Source organism: Aureobasidium subglaciale (genome assembly GCF_000721755.1).
Source record: "Aureobasidium subglaciale EXF-2481 unplaced genomic scaffold scaffold_17, whole genome shotgun sequence".
In the NCBI taxonomy this organism is placed as follows: domain Eukaryota; kingdom Fungi; phylum Ascomycota; class Dothideomycetes; order Dothideales; family Saccotheciaceae; genus Aureobasidium; species Aureobasidium subglaciale.
The window spans coordinates 119,911-138,822 of record NW_013566978.1 but is presented as its reverse complement, the minus strand read 5'-3'; the positions used below and the strand labels follow the sequence as shown (position 1 = coordinate 138,822).

The 18,912-nt window shown below is 51.2% G+C and overlaps 10 protein-coding genes across 10 annotated transcripts; 7 read left to right on the top strand and 3 right to left on the bottom strand.

Annotated features, from left to right (window-relative positions):
* Window positions 1–171: 171 nt before the first annotated feature.
* On the bottom strand, window positions 172–772 carry AUEXF2481DRAFT_6806 (uncharacterized protein; the record flags this gene model as incomplete). The annotated part of the gene is made up of 2 exons (XM_013486260.1): window positions 172–579; window positions 632–772. 2 exons carry the CDS (start codon window positions 770–772, stop codon window positions 172–174), a joined length of 549 nt encoding a protein of 182 aa, XP_013341714.1.
* Window positions 773–1,179: 407 nt separating this feature from the next.
* AUEXF2481DRAFT_67627 (uncharacterized protein) lies at window positions 1,180–2,484 on the top strand (the record flags this gene model as incomplete). Its single annotated transcript, XM_013486407.1, has 2 exons — window positions 1,180–1,225; window positions 1,343–2,484. 2 exons carry the CDS (start codon window positions 1,180–1,182, stop codon window positions 2,482–2,484), a joined length of 1,188 nt encoding a protein of 395 aa, XP_013341861.1.
* Window positions 2,485–3,166: 682 nt separating this feature from the next.
* AUEXF2481DRAFT_41992 (uncharacterized protein) lies at window positions 3,167–3,987 on the top strand. Its single transcript, XM_013486350.1, has 2 exons — window positions 3,167–3,667; window positions 3,723–3,987. Exon 1 carries the CDS (start codon window positions 3,248–3,250, stop codon window positions 3,656–3,658), a length of 411 nt encoding a protein of 136 aa, XP_013341804.1. The 5' UTR covers window positions 3,167–3,247; the 3' UTR covers window positions 3,659–3,667; window positions 3,723–3,987.
* On the top strand, window positions 3,816–5,260 carry AUEXF2481DRAFT_333850 (uncharacterized protein). The gene is made up of 2 exons (XM_013486434.1): window positions 3,816–5,021; window positions 5,142–5,260. The coding sequence occupies exon 1, from the start codon at window positions 3,972–3,974 to the stop codon at window positions 5,001–5,003; it is 1,032 nt and encodes a 343-aa protein (XP_013341888.1). The 5' UTR covers window positions 3,816–3,971; the 3' UTR covers window positions 5,004–5,021; window positions 5,142–5,260.
* Window positions 5,261–5,758: 498 nt separating this feature from the next.
* Window positions 5,759–7,329, top strand: AUEXF2481DRAFT_31300 (uncharacterized protein; the record flags this gene model as incomplete). Its single annotated transcript, XM_013486302.1, has 2 exons — window positions 5,759–6,037; window positions 6,088–7,329. 2 exons carry the CDS (start codon window positions 5,759–5,761, stop codon window positions 7,327–7,329), a joined length of 1,521 nt encoding a protein of 506 aa, XP_013341756.1.
* Window positions 7,330–7,671: 342 nt separating this feature from the next.
* AUEXF2481DRAFT_6802 (uncharacterized protein) lies at window positions 7,672–8,346 on the top strand (the record flags this gene model as incomplete). Its single annotated transcript, XM_013486259.1, has 1 exon — window positions 7,672–8,346. The coding sequence occupies one exon, from the start codon at window positions 7,672–7,674 to the stop codon at window positions 8,344–8,346; it is 675 nt and encodes a 224-aa protein (XP_013341713.1).
* A 1,324-nt stretch (window positions 8,347–9,670) lies between these two features.
* On the top strand, window positions 9,671–10,826 carry AUEXF2481DRAFT_41990 (uncharacterized protein). The gene is made up of 2 exons (XM_013486349.1): window positions 9,671–10,599; window positions 10,662–10,826. The coding sequence occupies exons 1-2, from the start codon at window positions 9,683–9,685 to the stop codon at window positions 10,783–10,785; spliced, it is 1,041 nt and encodes a 346-aa protein (XP_013341803.1). The 5' UTR covers window positions 9,671–9,682; the 3' UTR covers window positions 10,786–10,826.
* A 506-nt stretch (window positions 10,827–11,332) lies between these two features.
* Window positions 11,333–13,378, bottom strand: AUEXF2481DRAFT_31298 (uncharacterized protein; the record flags this gene model as incomplete). Its single annotated transcript, XM_013486301.1, has 2 exons — window positions 11,333–12,543; window positions 12,598–13,378. The coding sequence occupies 2 exons, from the start codon at window positions 13,376–13,378 to the stop codon at window positions 11,333–11,335; spliced, it is 1,992 nt and encodes a 663-aa protein (XP_013341755.1).
* Window positions 13,379–13,864: 486 nt separating this feature from the next.
* AUEXF2481DRAFT_41988 (glycoside hydrolase family 16 protein) lies at window positions 13,865–15,701 on the bottom strand. Its single transcript, XM_013486348.1, has one exon. The coding sequence runs from the start codon at window positions 15,212–15,214 to the stop codon at window positions 13,961–13,963; it is 1,254 nt and encodes a 417-aa protein (XP_013341802.1). The 5' UTR covers window positions 15,215–15,701; the 3' UTR covers window positions 13,865–13,960.
* Window positions 15,702–18,062: 2,361 nt separating this feature from the next.
* AUEXF2481DRAFT_41984 (uncharacterized protein) lies at window positions 18,063–18,714 on the top strand. The gene is made up of 2 exons (XM_013486347.1): window positions 18,063–18,452; window positions 18,501–18,714. The coding sequence occupies exons 1-2, from the start codon at window positions 18,163–18,165 to the stop codon at window positions 18,628–18,630; spliced, it is 420 nt and encodes a 139-aa protein (XP_013341801.1). The 5' UTR covers window positions 18,063–18,162; the 3' UTR covers window positions 18,631–18,714.
* Window positions 18,715–18,912: the final 198 nt, after the last annotated feature.

Genomic DNA, 18,912 nt, shown 5'->3' with positions numbered 1-18,912 from the left:
CGGATTACCGCGTAAAGGGCAAAGTCGCAGCTCCTTGCCATTGCTGTCGTGTGTGGCTTTCAACGAGGCCTGGGGCGTCTTCCTAATTAAGGCTTTACAACATCCCAGCCTAACATCTGCAGCCTCCGTTTTCGAGTGTAAATCTGGTGATGTTCCTTGTGCATGGCTGATTTACATTCTGAACTTCTTTTCCTCTTCCTCGCGGAGCTGTGCAGTTGCCTCGCGGACCATCCACTCGCGTCTGTCTTCCTTCATGGCGACAAATACCCAGAACCAGTGAAGTGTCTCCATGAACAAGAAGGTGAAGACGAACGAGTTCTTGACGAGGTCGAGAGGGCTAGAGTTGCCCTTCAAGGCTCGCAGGGTGGAGGTAGTGGTGTCGTCGGTCCTTGTGAGGTAGATGTATCCGGTACTGGAGAACAGCATGAAGAGGCGGAAGGGGAGGATGTTGGACCAGTATTCGAGGCACGAGCGTTCGGGAAGGCTTGCTGCGATCAAGTCGCTGACACCGAGGAAGGCTAGGAGGATGGATGCGAGGGCGGTGACTTCGGTGGGCTTGCTAAAAGCTGAGGTAGAGTTCTTTGCAAACCGTCAGTCATAGTAGCAGCAGTTCCAGAGTACAGGTACTGACCACTTGCATCGACTCTCCCAGAATGACAACGACATTCTGCTCAGCGAGGACGTGGGGCCTGTAGAGCAGCAGGTAAGCCGCTGTCAGATGTGCCAGCGACACAGCCTTGATCAGTGTATATGATGAGATTCTGAAACCCATGTCTGACCGTCTTCTTTCAATTGCTTGTTGGTAGATGGTGTTCGCAGAGTTGACAGGATTATTGTCCCCTTGACACGCGCCTGCCCGAATTACTGCCGGCTGGATGACGTTGCCCAAGCGGTCAGGGTCACTTTCCTATCGCGGCAGGCGGTGAAGCATGACGCACTTACCACTGCCTATCTGTCGTCTATCGTACCTGCCTGTTATCCTCTTCCTGAACTTATCAATTGTCCATTGCTCATACGTCTACGATGGAGAAGGAACCTTTGCTTGGTGAGGTGCCCCGCAGGGTCCAGATATCTAAGTCGCGCCGTGTGCTCACGACCATACGCCTACTCGCCTTTACCATTGCTGCGTCATTTGCAGCGTGTTACTCGTACACTGGTTATTGGCCACTTGACTATGTCATGTACACGCCAGCTGAACGAGTGTTGACCCGGAACCCTTTGATCGGTATGTCAAAGTTGATCACCCACATCCAGATCCATGATACAATTCAAATTTTCCCGTCATGTCGTCCAATATCATGGCAACAACGAGTTTAAGTCTGTCCACTAACGTTTCTCTAAGATGGTCATAATGATCTTCTAATCCTCATGCGAGTTCTATACGGTAATAAGATCTATGACCCAAAGTTCACCGACAAGATGGAGAATGGTGGCCTGCCTGGTCAAGTCGACATTCCCCGTATGAATGCGGGAAAACTTGGTGGTGCATTCTGGAGTGCCTTCGTACCATGCCCAGCAAATGGCTCCGACTTTTCTGATGCAGCATATGCTCCTTATGTCAAGACGACACTCGAGCAAATCGACCTTTTCAACCGCCTGTCTGAGATGTATCCTCGCTACTTCACCCTTGCAAAGGACTCTGCTTCGGCCCAACGGGCTTTCGACTCGAACAAATTGATCTCTCCTATGGGCATCGAAGGCCTGCACCAGATTGGCAACTCAATATCTACTTTACGTCTCTATCATAAGCTTGGTGTCCGCTATGCTACTTTGACCTGGAACTGCCACAACGCATATGCTGACGCAGCTCTTGTCACCAACTCGGACAGCCAAACTGTTCTCGCACCTCCACTATGGGGTGGTGTATCACCTGCAGGCAAGAAAATCATCCTAGAGATGAACAGACTAGGTATGCTTGTCGATCTCAGCCACGTGAGCCAAAACACCATGGCCCACGTCTTGGGTCAAGGCGAAGATGGATGGCAGGGCAGCATCGCACCTCCAATCTTCAGTCACTCATCGGCATACTCCATCTGTCCTCACCCTCGCAATGTCCCTGATCACATCCTTCCGCATGTCAAGGCTGCACGAGGTATTGTGATGGTCAACGCCAACCCAGACTTCATCAGCTGTCGGGCCTCGAACAGCTCCTCTGGTCTCCCTGAGTTTGTACCCGAGACTTCGACGCTTGAGCAGGTAGTCAAGCACATCAAACACATTGGAGACATGATTGGCTACGACTACGTTGGTATTGGCACAGACTTTGATGGTATTGAGAGCACACCAAAGGGCTTCGAAGATGTATCCAAGTTCCCCGATCTGGTGACTGAGATGCTGAAGCAGGGCATCAGTGAATCAGATGCTGGCAAAGTTGTCGGCAGGAACATTTTGAGAGTGTGGGCTGATGCCGACGCCGTCGCAACTTGGATGCAGAGAAAGGGGGTCTTGCCTCTTGAAGATGAGGTCAAGCACCCTTGGGAGTAGACTACAGTATCTACACATCACAGGGAAACTCAGATGGAACTTGCATGAGCTATAAAGATTGGCTATCTATAATTCTTCAATCTAAGACAGCGCTTCGTTGATGGAGGATATTTTGAAACCTTGCTCTGGGTATTGCTCGGTCGGGATATTCGAAGTTGGCTGTGATTTTCTACTAGCACAGGAGATCAGACCTTCGCATAATATATAGCGAGGACATAGTTACTCGAGCTATCTTGACTGGACCGTGTCTCGATCTACAGGAGACAAAGGTCGAGATGGTGTATTTGAAGGTCTTACGTTAGAATAACTTGTAGTTTGTACATTATCTAGAGACTTTCCTTTTCATTATTAAGTTCCACATTCAGACACGGTCGCAGTACAGTTGATATCTGCCATTAGACAAGTGCAATCACATAGATCGGCGTGCGAGACGGCAGCGATGCTCCGCGCTGATAAGAGACCTCGTCGCGATGGTCTTTGTATGTTTTCGTCAATGGCTCTCGAGCTGAGCAGTCGGGAGGATGCGACGCCGTGTCGATGCGTAATGTGTTGGCACATGATAAGCGCGTTACAAGGAGTTGAGGATTGAATTCAAAAGTCGTCTGCTGATTGCAGTCGTTTGCAGGAGCGGCAGCGGCTGGCTTGAAGGATTTCTCTTTCTGCCGGCGACCGGTCAGAAAGTCGCGCTCAAGTATGATTGACAAACACGATTTTCTGACTGTCGCTCCTGTGTCCCAAACTTCACATCAAATTGCAAGTCATCATGCCACTTCTAGGTCTCACATCGCGCTCCCCTCTTTTGCGCAACATCGGAGCTGGGTTTGGTATCTTCCAACTCACGCTCGGACTTGGTGGCATCTTTCTGCCTGAGGCGATGATCCAGCAAGTGTGGGGATTTCAGCTCTCTGCCGTACCCAAACAAACACAGATTCTCATTGAAGCTATAATGCAACTCTATGGCACAAGAAACGTCGCACTTGGACTCATGATCTTAGCTGTTAGGAAGTTTTCCGACAGTAGAACACTGGGCTGGGTTCTCATGGCCGAGATTCTTGTCGCAACCAGTGATGGCTTTGTCCAGGAGAGAGTTACTGGTGGGGGCGGATGGCAGCATTGGATGTTCGTTCCTATGGCAGTCGGCATCTGTATGCCTCTGCTAGGTTACTTCGATTGATCGCCAGTTGTAAGTGGGTATTCGGTGTGCATGAGTAACACTGTATTTCGCTGACTTCAGGCAGCACTCTGACGGTCTGACTAAGCGTGATCCTTCTTGCCGTTGACATAGCTGCACATCTTTACTAAAGGAGGAGGAGAATATATTGTTGTGTGAAATGATGATTGGGTTTCACTGGCTGTTCAGCCTTGTCGCTTCATAGTTCCAGAAGAATGCGGGCATGGCATGACATACCCGAGCTTGGCTTCTAGCATATATAAGCTCAAGTCAAACCTTCTGTTTTCTTCAATTGTATACACCGTACCGAAACAATATGCCTTCATTCTCCGAACAAGATCTTGTCTACGAAAATGGCAGCAAGACGCTGCATTACCTCTCCGCTGGTCCCGAAGATGGGGACCTAATCATCTTTATGCACGGCTGGCCCGGCATTGGAAAGACATGGCACGACCAGCTCACCGAGTTCTCAAAAAGAGGCTACAAAGTCGTTGCTCCCGACATGCCAGGATACGGCGGGTCAACCGCCCGCAAAGTGGCCTCCGACTATGCTCAGGAGCAAGTCACCAAAGCCATGTTGGCTCTCCTGAAGCACCTCGGTCGTAGCCAAGCCATCTGGGTAGCCCACGATTGGGGTTGCGGAACCCTCTGGACTCTCGCGCGAACTCGTCCGGAGGTCTTCAAAGCTGCCTGTGCAATGACCGTGCCCTACGGCGTTCTCGAACTTGGTCTAGAAGAAGCGCTCAAATATGTCGATCGCAATGTTTACCCCGAGGACGAGTACCCGTATGGTCAGTGGAGTTATCAAGCTTTCTACGAGCAAGACTTCGAAAAGGCCACCGAGTGGTTTGACAAGGACCCTCGGGGTTTCTTGAGGGCCGCCTTCACAAAGGGCAACCCTGCGGCCGTAGGAAAGCCTGCCCCAATGTCAAACACTGTGAAGGACGGTGGCTGGATGGGTGGTGCTGAGAAGCCCATTCCAGCCAGTGCGATCCCCGACGAATACGCTTGTATCGACAAGGAGACGTTCGAAGAACTTGTGACCGCGATGGAGAAGACCGGTTTCTGGCCTGGTGACGCTTGGTACCTCAACCACGCTGCAAACAGAGCTTTCAACCTGGATAACACCAAGAACGATGCTCGTCTGAAGTTTCCAGTTCTTTTCATCGAAGCTAAATACGACACTGTCTGCGAGACTGTAAACTCAAGCTTAGCTGATCCCATGAAGAGACTTTGCGACGACCTCACATATGTGAGCATCGCCGCGGGTCACTTTGTACCAGTCGAGAAGCCGGAGGAAGTCAACTCGGCAATGGCAGACTGGCTCGAAGCCAAGGTACGTGGATAGAAAGATCAAGCCTACGATGTACGAGCCTCAGCCATTATTCATACGAAGGACACCTTGAATTCTGTGATCGTGTGGAAGCTTTGCAGTGTGACGACGTCCTATATTCCTCTCGTTCGCGGACTAAAGTGGGGCATACAGATAAACAAGCGACAACAAGGAAGAGCGAACATCTGATCACGACTGGACAGCCGTCGTCCAGCAGCTGGAAACTGAGTCAGGATGTAGGTTTCTATATCTATGTTATCGACGCGTTCGGAATCAAACCAATCATTGCTGCTGCAAAATGCCACTGCGAAAGTGTTGACATCTTAACGCGTGGCGTTCCGAACGAAGCTTAAATCGAGGTTCCACAAAGCATATAAGATCAGCGTCATCCCCTTGCGGTTCGACCACTTAGAGGCTGTAGCCCATTTCAAAACCAGCTAGACATGTCCTGATTCCGGAGCGCAATCCTTGCAAAGACGTGCAGTCACTGCGGACTTCCAGGAACATGTCAATCAATGCGCTGAATGACGGGCTAAATATCAATGCGTGAAGATCTTTTCGTACATCCATGCACTCTATCGCAACCCGAGATTATCGTCGACCCAAACGATGGTACAGCTTGATCTTGCATGTGCCCTAGGGCCAGCAGTCGCTCTGATCCATAAAGCAGCGACACCCTTACCATTGCGTTTCCAAAGTCGTCTCATCTGTTCCATTCTGTCGTTCTTTCCATTGTGCTTTTTATAGGCACGTTCATTCGTTTTGCTACAATGCAATTTTTAACACCACTCCTTTTGCTGTGCAGCACCCCATTGCTACTAGCACAACAGTATGCGGGAGACACTATCAGTGCGACTCTACCGACTATCGACAATGCAGAGGTCGCATTTTTCAAGATCGATGACCCAAGTGGCAAGAATGATGCCCTCACCTTAATCAACTACTACTCTCACGGCACCGATGGAAATCGTATCGTAGAAAGCAAAATTCAGAGGGCTGTCATCGTTCTCCATGGTCTCCTGAGAGATCCTTGGAACTATGAGACCGATGTAAGTCTCCTCAAGTCTTCAACCGAGTCTCGAGACTAACGGATATACAGATGCTCAACGCTCTTGCCATGGTTCAAGACACAAACATCAACCGAGACAGTGTCGCCGTGATGGCTCCCTTCTTCCCCAGTGGCAGCGACAAAGGCTTCGCCTATCCTTGGACTGATGGTCTCAAGTCAGGTCGTGGATCCACATCTAATGCATTGGTCTGGTCTGGATCGCAATGGTCAGCTGGCGCCAACAACCAATACCCTCATGATAGCAGAAACACTTCGAGTTATTATGTCCTGGATGAACTAGTTCACTACTTCGACAACAAGACCCTCTTCCCCAACATGAAGCAGATCGTCCTTGCTGGACACTCCTTGGGTGGGCAGATGCTGCAACGGTACGCCGCGGTCGGCGATCAGCTTGAGACTGAGTCGCCCGTCGTTCTGTGGGTTGCAAATGGAAATTCTTGGGCATGGCTCAGTGATTACCGCCCTCTCAATGTGCCGGACTGCCCCACCTATAATGACTACCGCGAAGGCTTCGCTCAATATGTCGAGTATGGCATGACCTATGGTGCCAATCTGGTCGCTCAAGGCATTGACGCCATCAAGGCAAACTTCGACAGCAAGCAAATTGCTTGGGCTCGTGCTCTCCAGGACTTTGGTGATCATGCTTCGAGCTGCGCACCCGAAACCACCGGGCAGGACCGAAATGAGCGTTTCTTCTTCTTCATGAAATGGTTCCAGCCTAGCTGCCCTGACCCTTCTGGTACCAACTGTGACACTGTTGATTTGGTCGATGCACCTCACGACAATGGTCAAATGTTCCACTCTGCTGCAGGTCTTGCTCGTCTGTTCACGGACAATTTCTACGGCGATAAAAGTCGTGCTTATGACTTTGGTTACCCCCGCAAGCAACAGGGTGACGATCCTTTCCCGGACCCTAGCCTTGTCAACACCGCTGGAGCTACCAACTACAACACTTACGCTGGTGGTCTAACCTACCAAGGTTGCTGGACTGACCAAGCTCCGACTACAGCACAGGCCCTCTCCACCCTGCTGTACGACAACGCAACCAACACTATTGAAACTTGCACATCTGGCTGCGTGAACGCAGGCTATAAGGTTGCTGGCATGTCGGATGCAACAAAGTGCTGGTGTGGTAATGAGGTGAGCTCTGCATCTGCTATCCTCACCGTCGATATGCAGTGCAAGTCGGCATGCCCTGGAAATACTGCTCAAATCTGTGGAGGACTTCGTCGCCTTTCCCTGTTCTCGGCTGGATCTCCTTCCTTTGTTTAGTGGCCAATTGCATACGTCTCCTTCATTGATACGCTTTAGCTGGTGGCTGTGAGATTTATAAAACTATTAATGTTACCCCTTAGTCAAGTCAGCAGTGTTCGTGATTTCCAGAGGAATAAAGCATGCTTCCCACGAACGATCAGGGACAATCAGATGTATTGATGACGCTGCGTGTTGGGATGCCCGTCCGGGACTTTCTCGCAGCTTGCAAGTCGCTCTTTCCACATGCGAGTAAAGCGACACAGCTCATTGCGCGTTCTGGGTACTCGGACTTTAGCTGGTGTTCGTCGTCGCATGCTCACCATCGAAGTATTCATACCTCGCCTTCCGACATCGTTCACTATGGCCCCTTTCATCGTCTCTGCATTTTTACTGACCAAGCGCCATGGAGGTGACGGCAGCGTAGGAGCTCCAGGAAGCATCCAAGACTCTGGAGGCAGAAGCCCAGATCCGTCAACAATCGTCGCACTCGTTATCGGAGTTCTAGCTCTTCTGGCAACGCTCGTACAGACTCTACAACAGTACATTGCTACAGCAGATGGCTTCAGACGTTGTGGTCCAGGTGTGATGGGTCCATGGGGCCGCAAGACTCGGTTGCGTTGGCGTTGGAGGGAGTTCCGATTCGAAGTCCTTTACTGTGTCCCTTTCATCGAGTTCGGCCTGCCTAACAAAGGAGAAGGTGGTTCTCGAAGTCTTCGACCTTTCTGCGATCAACCAGAGCTCACCACCTTCGACCCCAACCCACCGGACAAGAAAAGAGACTGGAACGCTGAACTAGCTGGATGGGTCCACCTGCTGCACAATCTAGGCTTACACGACCAGTACGTCAGATCGAGAGTTGTTCCTGTCTTTCTCCGCGACACAGGACGCATGGCCTATTGCAACTGGCTCCGATGTGCACACGTTGAAAAGGCGTATCGCAGCTGGGACTTTGTGCCTGACGACGTTTTGAGACCTTTGGCCATCACAACACTTGCAGGATTAGCAGCAACCACCCGTCGGCTAGGCATGAGCTAGAAGCAATTTGAGCCGAACACTGGCGCGCTGCAAGCTGAGGGCAACCATCAAGTCATCACGTCAACTGTTATTCGAGGCATGGGCATCGTCATCCATTACCTGCGAGACCCTGAGCTGGATGTCGATGTACTTGGTCAGACTCATCTTTACAGCACCTCACCGCTAAGTCAAGCTGACGAATTGCTGTTTGGTCGAATCGGACATACCGACATGTTCAACCTCCACCGAGAGTTGCCTCATTTGATACTACACGTGGGCTCCTTGACCGAAGTCACATCCACATTACCTGCTCTCTTTTCGGACTCGCCAGCTGCCGATACTGTTGTTGCCAGCCTCCGTGCCAGAAGCGACTCAGGAGACAAAGACTGGATGGAGTGCGCTAATGACATGGTTGCCTTTCTCACTCCATTTTTAGGCTTCTGTTCCGAGACTCGACCTATTATACCCTGGCCGAACACGTCCGCTCGTGGGATGACGCATACTATCTTCAAGCCTTTTCGCGACGAACTTACTGCGCTTGTAGAGCGTCGAGGACGCACTGTATCCAGAAACGCTGATAAACTGCTTGATCTTTATCTACGTCTGGAAAGTCGCTTCAATCATCCATCGGCTCAACGAGACAGAAGTTTCAGTTGGGAGACACCCAAGCTCACTTTCAAAAGCGAGCTGGCGGCCTTTGAGGCATACGACACAAGAGCGATCTGGGATGTTCTGAATGAGTGCGAATCAATGCTACATGCGAGCTCAGTGGTCCGCGTTGGCAGATACCATGTTCTGGTGACGCAGCATTTGACCTTCTCGACTCGCACTGAGGCCGCAGCGCCAGATGCGAACAAGATGAAGCGAATGTTTGCTGCCCTTCCAGAGATGGCCCGTGCTATCAGAGCAGAGTGGGATGTCCGAGATGAGGTATTGGAAGCACTTTCAACAATGGCAGGCGAAGAGCTGGGCGAGAAGACGATTTGGATGACACGACCGAGCGAGATTGAGGCCGAGGATGCTTGGTTGGCCATGATGCTCAGAGCAATGTGCTGGCAAAGGCTTCACGTGGTTCAGCCTGGAACACCACTGCCCATAGAGTATTCGAGAAGTATGCTTCCTGTATTTATTACCTGAGGTCAGAAGGGAAAGACGAATTGTCAGGGTGTGGAGGATACTATTATGCACTTCCGAGATTCGAGCTTTTTAGTTCCGACAGTGGAAAGTGACCCTGGCCAAACTTTCGACCTTCTCCGAGCGCCGATGTGAGATGGTCTGTGCTCAACAACTTCTTTGAGAGCAGAAACAGCGACCTTGTCGTCGGTGCAGCAGCCCATATCGTCGCCCACACCACGACATGTCGCTGTCACACACGCTAGAGCGCCTCTGTAGGCCGATAGCCACACGTGCAACGCCCCTCACACAACAATGTCGTCGCTACGCCTCCACAGACATTGGCGACACAATCACAGAACTCGAAGGCGGATCCTCACTGCGGAAATCAAAGGCCGACCTTGAAGGCTACGCCAACGACTTCGACCCCGTCGGCCGCGCCAGCAAGAGAAACCGCCAATTACCCTCTTCACGCTACAAGTTCCGCCCACCCAAGTACTACCGCGGTCCTCTGCACCCTCACCAACCGCCTCCCAACTCGGACCCTGCATCTCGTCTCTTCGAGCCTGGACCGTTCTCTGCTCCTCGTCTTGAGCAAACCTATCAATCTACCCTAGAGCCCGATCTCATGACATTGGCATACACGCATTTCCCACCGGGCTACCGCGCACCACCAAAGGCACCCCGTCTGCGTTCCTGGGAAGGCGCATCCCCATACTACAAAAACCGTCCTCTACGCGGACCCAGAGGTTCAGATGTCCTTCGTCTGTTGCGCAAACCCATAACCTTCCGCAACGTCCCCGCGCTCGAGAAAATCACAATCCACACCATGGTCAAAGGCGCCCTTGACGATTCCGCCCACTTGCACGTCGCAGGCATGATTATGCAAGCCATCAGCAATGTGCGCGTCACCACCCACAAGACGCGTAAAAACGTTGCAGGCTTTGGACTCCGAGCAGGACAGTATGTTTCTGTTACTGCCGAGTTGAGGGGAGAGGATATGCATCATTTCATGGCAAAGGTTATTGATATCGTCATGCCCAAGATCAAGGAGTGGAAGGGTGTCAAGGGAAGTTCGGGAGACTCCAGTGGAAACTTGACGTTTGGATTTAGTGCAGAGGAGACTGCGCTGTTCCCAGAGGTGGAGGTCAATTATGACATGTAAGTTGCCTGCTTATCCTTTGGTGATGAGGAGTATGAAAGACTAATGTGTCGTTGTATAGGTATCCCCCAAAGATGATTCCTGGATTCCACGTCACGGTACATACTACTGCTACCAACGACAGAGATGGCAGACTCTTGCTCAGCTCCCTCGGTATCCCCTTCTACGGCAAGCAGATCAACTAAGAATGCAGTAAAGTTCTGCCTTTCCCCCCCCCCCCCCCCCCAAATATCGATTCGCACCATGCCGAAATCTTTGTACAAATATCCAAGGTGTTTAGGGGGTGTATTTTTTGGGGGGGGACAAAAGAGAAAGAAAAAAAAAAGCTAGGAAAGAGAGAAAATGATGCGTAGTATAGCTCCTTTTTTTTCCCTGCTAAACAGACCAGTTTGTGTAACAATATTTGAATTGTCAATTTTTCTTGGTCTTGTTATGCCTTGGCTGTTTGAGTAGTAAAAACGTCCATGTCTGTCATTCAGGTTGTACGATATCGCTCAAAGATATCAAGTATTCAAATCGAAAATATCCTCCTCTCAATCAGGAAAGTCGAAGGGTCAAACGATTTCGAAAAGATCCATTCCAAACATAAACGCCATGCTTTCATTAGACCATTTCTCCCCAATCATGAGCGAAAAAATCCAGAAGAAGAAAAAAAACAGACTATACACACAAATATTTCATCCACTATACAATCCATCGCCTTTTCCCCCCAGCAAAAAAATCTCCATGTCTTCAACGAACAGCCTCCTCTTCATCAGGAACCTCTTCAAGCGTTCCACTTCTCGATCTCCTGCCTCCATGAAACATGTCACTCAATGTAGCACTAAGACTTCTATCTCTAGCTCTGGAAGATCCAGGTCTTTGTAATGGTGTACTTGTGCTTCTCTGTAATGGTGCACTGGTGCCTTCGTGCAATGCCTCCATGGCTTCTGTGCGTGAGCCTCTGCCAGAAGTCCTGCGACGGCCTCCAAGTGATGGCGAAGTGTCTACAATGCCTTTACGCAGACTATCTGCCACAATGGCTGACAGGGAAGATGAAAGTGGGTTCGTGAGTGGGCCGGGCAGGATTTGCGTCAATGTGTTTAAGCGGCCAGCGGCCTGCGTTGCTTCGCCAATCTCGATGTGGCGGTATCGTTGCTGGGAGGGCGACAAGGTGTTTGGGCTGTCGATAGAAGGACTACTGATGCCTCGGTTCGGTGTAGTGGGTCGTCGCGGGCTCAGCTTTTGGGAGGCGATTGTGGGGAGCACTGGGGCGGATGTTGTGGCATGCATGGGTGGAGGATTTTGTAGTCGTTGCTCGGCAGCCACGCTGGCGTTCGAGCGAGGGTGGATTGAGGAAATGTTGGCGGGCTGAGGCAGCGTCCAGGGGTTGTCATTCAAGGGTGATGAGGCTTCAAAGCTGAAGGGTTGTGTCGGGGCGTCATCAGAGGTGATGACAAAAGACGGTGCCGCTGAGCGGGCAGAGTGAGACGACTTTGGAGGTCGCAGCGAGCCACGACGCGCATCGCTGTCAGGCACTTCGCGGATCTCTGGTTGCTGATGTTCCTCGTCAAGCAGATCGATTGCGTCCCCGTCTTCTGAGCCCTCCTCTTCATCCTGCTGCCTACGCTTTCCACGTCCTGAAGTGATGAGCCAGACACCTGAGAATGTCAAGGCGCATCCTGCGAAGAATTTGATGGCGTCATCGGTGGTGGTTCTTTCGAAGTCGCGGTAGAGGATGGCGCTTCCTACAATGACCGACAGGGTGAAAATGACGAATTGGACAGGGATGACCTGTGTCGAGTCGAAGTGCTGGAGAGCGCGGTTGAGGTACTTGATCTGCAGGATGGCGGTAGACACGAGGACTGCGACCAGGAGATAGGTGATCGGGAAGGTAACGACGTGCCAGATGGTGTTGGAGAGCAGCGAAGCGACGCCTTTCGTGGACAGCGCTGTGTAGCCACCTGTAATTGAACGTTAGTCAGGCGCATCTTGTGCCACAGTCGAGAAGCACTTACCAAACAAACCTACGAGCCCAAGGTCGATGAGAACGGACTTGTGCCCATACTTTGAGCTCAAAGACATCAGGACTAGCATCAAGAAGACAGTTATGCCAAAGTATGTCTTGAACTCCCATGCTGAGATCAACTCCCAGATCTTGTTGGGGCCCAGCTTGGGGTTGTTGTCGCTGGCACTGAGCACGACCGTGACACAACCACCCACAGCCACTATGACACCGAATGCATCTCTTATCCTGAACTGCTCGTGCAGCAACAGAGGCGCGATCAAGCAATTCGACACCAAGGCCACAACACCAAGAGGCGAGACGACGGAGGCTGGCGCAAAGCCGTAGGCGAGAAAGTTTCCAGCCTCGCCGACTGTCATGAGAGCTATGCCGAGCCACCAGATGCGAGACTTGAGATAGGACTTTGGCCGCGTAGCAGACGAGTCCTTGTTCGGGCGAATCGTCGACTCGGATGACGACGATGCAGACGAGGGAAGCAGCGGATCGGACTCTGAAGGCTCGGCATGACTGCCTTTGCCATTCAGATTCTGCCTCAGTCTTTCCTCTGCTATCCGCTCCTGCTGGGAGTCGCGGTTGCTGCTGCGTTTAATCCTTTTCCTCTCTTGCTCGTCTTGCTGGTATTGGCGATTGAGTCGTATATGCGCATATCGTTGTGTGTTCAAAGCGAACGAGATGAGGATGTTTCCAATAATCGCGGTGATTATGCCTATGAGGGACGACCATCCACCGTTGACCTTGTCCAGCGTTCCCAGATGGAGAAAGTCGAGTAGCATGACGGCGTTAAGGTCGGAGAGGCTCCGGACCTGTAAAAAGGAAGAAAGAGGCCTGCGCTTTGTCGTTGTAAATTTTACCGGTCGTCTCTAGCCATGACAGTATGCAGATAACTAGGCTTTCCAAGGCAGGGAGCACACAGTCAACGAGGAGAATATCGAGGACGGCTCCATCTTCACATGCATGCACGATGATGAGAAGGCACAAACTCAATTCACATCGGCGAATCATTTGCCGACCCAGCGCTCGTGCGACTCAAATCTCCGTCCCTGCCGACCACCAGATCAAAACCCTTTCTCCACCTACATCTTGCCTATCCATCACTCATGTACATCCCCTATTCATTCACCGTGGTATGAAGATCATCGTTGATACTGGAGAAATTTGAGAGACTGTGTCTCTTTTTGTTTGAATTATGCTATCTATCAAAGTGGGGTAACCAATTTCCTTGTTGATACAACCTCCTGAACCTCAAAAGCCGCCCCTGATTAGTAGAAGTGGGTATACCTGGACCTGCCAGAAAAGAAGATGACAACAGTGTCCGTCGCTATGCAATATGGTAATCAAAAAAGAGCCTCATCATCTTAGAGGATGAGGTAGGCCATGGCTGCTCCAACAACCGAGAGAAGACCGGTAGCAGCAGTGTTGGAAACACCAGCACCAGTCGACTGCTGGGCGGGTTGGCTCGAGGTGGCCGAAGAAGATGAAGAGGCGGAAGAGCTGTGGGATGAGCTCTTGGAAGCGGATGCAGATGTGGCACTGGCACTGATACTGCTGATGACGGACTTCAGGGTGGAAGCAGTCGAAGTCGAGTTGGAAGTGAGAACAACAGCGGCGCTGCCCTGGGCCTGAGCTTTTCTAACGCTGATGGACGAGGTAGGCGCAATGGTGTTGAGACTGTTCGAGATGACAGCGGTAGACTTGAGGCTGACGGTCTGAGAAGCGCTCTTGGAAGCTGAGCCGCTGCTGCCAGAGGCTGAGGATGATCCAGAGGAACCGGAAGAGGAGGACGAAGAAGAGCCGTCGACCAGCTTGATACTCTCGTAGCTGCCGCTTCTATCGGACCACTGGTACTCCTTGGCTGGGTTGTAGTTGGTGACACTGACGGTCTTGACGTACATGGTGAATGGGACCTTGGAGAAGTCTGTCTCGCCGCCGGCCCACTCGATAGTACCCTTGGCGTTGGTGTCCGGGTCTCCAGCAATCCAGTTGCCGAGCTTCAGACGCATAGGAGTTTGGGGGAAGTTCTTCCCGCCAACAGCGTCGGCGTACTTGAGAGTGCGGACGATCTGGCCATCGATGAGCCAGTCGACCTTGTCCTTGGTCCAGTCGAAGCTGTAGGTGTGCATGACTGTTTGAGGCGACGACACACTCTGGTAAGTGCCGCGGTCGTAAGAGGTAGTGTTGCCCTTGCCGAAGTAGTTGGTTTGAGCCTGGGTAGTATCACCGCCGAGCCATTCCCAGTCAATCTCGTCCAGGTCCTCGGACTGGAGAACCATACTGCTGACAATACCAGTACCAGGAGCTGCCTGCATGGTAACATCTACACGACCAAAGAAGATGTAGAAGTTGGATGAGATGGTGGGTGCCTGGTTCTTGCCGTTGATGACAAACTGGGCACCCTTGGTGCCATCGTAGGACAGTGTGGTTCCGGTGGCAGTGCTCCAGCTAGCAAGCGCTGACTTGCCCTCGGTGAAGTCGCAGGCAAAGCTAGCTGAGTTGAGTCCAACATCGTTAGGGCATGACTTCTCCATAGGGTTGCAGCTGGTGTAGGTCTGGGCGAAGGCAAGGGGAATGACAGCCAGGCCAGCGAGGGCGGAGTTTCTGGCGAAGTACATGTTGTCGGTGGTGTCGAAGTACGTCTCTCGATGGGAGGGTGAGAAGGAGTTCGGCCCGGTCTTTGATCTTTTGAGGTGTGAGGTGTGAATGTGATTGTTTGCAGGTGAGAGGAATGTGGGATGAAATTATGCACAGACAAACAGAATCGATATGTGATATGAGGAATGCTGTAACAAGGGGGAACGGCGTTCTATTATGTACTCGACCTCTGGCCAGCGCTAAAGACCATTCTCTCAGGGTGGACTATTCGTATTATAGCAAAGCACGGATTCTGATACTCACTAGCGTGCCTGCGCCACCTGCTGGCACCGTTTCGTCCGTTCGCTGGGCTGGCGGGTTGGTCGTCACCGTGGAAGATTTGGAGACGCCAGGTAGAGCAGCCCAGTGATTGATTTGGACTATATGCTGTCGCCTGTCTTATTGTGTCTCTCGACGTTATCAAGATGCGACGACTCTAGAGCCACTCAGGGTCGTCAAGGACCTGCAGGAAAGCGCTTGAGGTTTCACAGCAGACTGAGTAAAAGAGGTGGTTGGTCGCCCAGCTGCGCAGAACAGGGTCCCCAGCCCTGCCGTCACCCGGCAAACTGAACTCTAATCTACCGGCCACTCATCCGTAATCGATGTTCGTCGTTGCCCACGAGGCAACGCGCAATCGACATGACGACGAGCTGATAGTTGTTGAATATCTCTCAAGAACTGCCAGTAGTGCTCCTACCTCCCTTCGTGTCTCTCTTGCGTCTGTCTCAAGATTGCCGTTTCTCCAGCAGTTTCCTGTCTCTTTTTTGCTGTTGACCTAGAGATGCGCCCTGAACCGGTCCGGTTACTCGCATCCAGAGCTGGAGCCTCAGCCAAGACGGCAAGCTTTTTCTATTTTGAGCACCACTGACGACCTTGTCGACCTTCACGACTTTTACGAACAAGCTCTCTTGGTCTTCTTTCGCCTCAACTATCCGACTATTTTTGACATCCATGCTGCGGCAGACCGTTCGACCGTGACGTTGACTTTGCTCGTATACCACTCTCTACATCCAGCTCACAGGTGGCCAAGACGAGTAACCGCCCATGCCTCACGCCGAGCTGCCGGCGTCATTTTCTGGCCCCCATCCTAAGACAGCGCCGACACTTGCTGAGATGAACTTCCCGCTTTGAGAAATGAACAAATCATACAGAGCTGACGGCGGTGTGAGTCCGATTCAAGACATAGTGTCTCGTACGGTATACGGTGTCACTGAAGGGTTGCAACTGTAATACCCCTGACCCAGACGCAGCACTTCCAAGCCTATACAGAGGACGCGCAACTCTGCTGGGCTTGGAGAAAGTACCTCTTCCGCTCTTAACCTTGAAGACGCGTGCTATTTCCTCTAGCCCCTGAGAACCGCCGGGTCATCACCTCCCCTAAGCCTTGATCGATTTGACCAGATATCCCGCCGCGGCCCTCTCGAGTCCCCCATCTGGCACATTGGATAAGCGCTTTGAATCCTTTAGTGCCTGGAAGTGCAACAATCTCCACTTTATGACGCAAACAATCACTTCGGACTGCTCTGAATCATGATTGGGCTCCAAGCATGTTTCACTTGATTTGGACTTCCCCAACAGACTATGAACTGGTGTGTCTGTCCTCCCTGTGTGTTAAGCCTGTTCACTCTCAGTGATCAGACTAGAGCGCATAGTCGTATCTTGTGTCGACACATATAACGCAGGGAGTCGTTGAAAATATGTATCTCGGTACCATCGCTTCAGATTTATGAAGGTTCGTGCCTTGAGACGGCTGCAAGTGTGACGGTATTGGGCACACGATATGGCTATGAAACGAACACTTGATATTGAGCCTCGACAACGGAGAAGTCACTTGTCTTAGCCTGAGATCACTCGCCAGCGCGCCACATGGTAGGGACGCATACGCTCAACAGTGGTATATTGGTTCTCGAGTACCACTCTTCGGATTTCATTCTGGTTCAAGCCCTCACGCAACGTAGCTGGATGTTTAGCCAGCGTTCGTTTGCTTATCATCGAGCCACGTGCTTAAGATAGTGAAGGCGATGGATGATACACAAGGTATATGAGGTATTTCACTGCATTTATCTACCCATGCCAGACCCGCAGCTATTGTAGCACTGTCTACTGCCACTAATGTCAGAGAGATGCAGGTTTCAAGCCCCTAATTGTGCTTCACATTTCTGCACCCTCGCTGACAGCAGCTGAAAACGGTGGAGGCAGCAAGACAAGCCGTGCAATGCAGTTCGTTGCAAATCCAGTATGGCGTTTTATGAGCGGTTAGCTGGAGTCCACTCCAAGCGAACACGTCAGTCAGACAAGGATGGACAAGCATGAACGGTGCTGCCTCTGAACGAACTCGATGAAACACAACTCTCCAACATTCGGTGATATGATCTATCATCATGCTCTTCTGGCCTCGCAAGGTATCCTCACTACGCAGATATTTACTACGAGCCCATTATCGCCGACTCAACAAATGAGGTCAGCCTCTCGTTTTCTCGAGAAATAGAAGCACAAATATGACATCGGCAGCCGGAAATGCGCAAGACTTGATATAAGCTCGACAGTCTTGAGCTTGTCCAATGCTTCACTAGGCAAGTAGCTATACCTCTATAATACTAGACTAGATACTCTCGGTAAGGATAAATTCTAGCTAAATCATCTTTACACGTCTGCCTCCAGCAACATGCACAAAGTAATGTATACAGCCATTATATTGACGTAATTTACACTGGTGCAGAACAACAAGGATTAGGTGGGAAACTGTGCAGCTCCCGAGTGGCGCGCGACTATTATTGGCTTGACGAGCTCACGTTTGATCAGCTTGCTTGACACCTCCACCTCACTGCTTCCATGAACTTGCAGACTTATATTCCAACACTTTAATCGTTCGCAGGTCATATTTACTGACACTACTGAGCAGTCAATACAGTGAGCCGATCTCATCAACATGTGTAACCCAGAGCGCATAATCATTAGAGCGTGTGTCACCGACATTCCCGGTGTCTCCGAAGTTCGACCTTGGACGCTTGCAAAGCTGTTCCTCAAACACGAACGTGGACGTTATCTCGACAAGCAAAACGACTTCATTCATGGTTTGCCTGGATTCGATGTTCTAGACGAAAACCGCAAGATCAAGAGATGGTGTATGGTCGATCTCAATATGTCTGGTAGTCCCGATGGCGAAGCGTCTTCTGTGCCTCATGGAGTATATCTGGCGACCAGAACAGATGAAGGATGGTAAGAGTGATGCTGCGGCTCCAGGAAGGTCAGTAGCTGACATGTAAGGGTGTTTGAATTGCACAGCACATGGGAGGACAAAGCCAAAATCTTCACTCGACAGTATAGCTGGAGAGGTACCAAGGAAACATCGCAAGGAAGCGTTTCAATTCTCAGTAAGGAAGGGTGCGAGACTTAGGTGAGAGAAGCAAAAAGAAAGGAAGGACAAAACATACAGCAGCAGGGATTCCCACGTGGTCACCCACCGTAGTACTAATCTGCCGTTCAACTGCTTATGTATGGCAGAGCGGACGGGATGCCCAGTTTTCAGCTGACTGTGGCCGTATGTGCTTGAATTTGCTATTGTATTCCAATATAACCAATCTAGAATTGTAACGATATGCAGCGAGATTTTGCATCACAGCACTTGGTTCAAGTATAAGCCGACTCCCAGTCCTTGAGGTGTGCGCCACCAAGTACA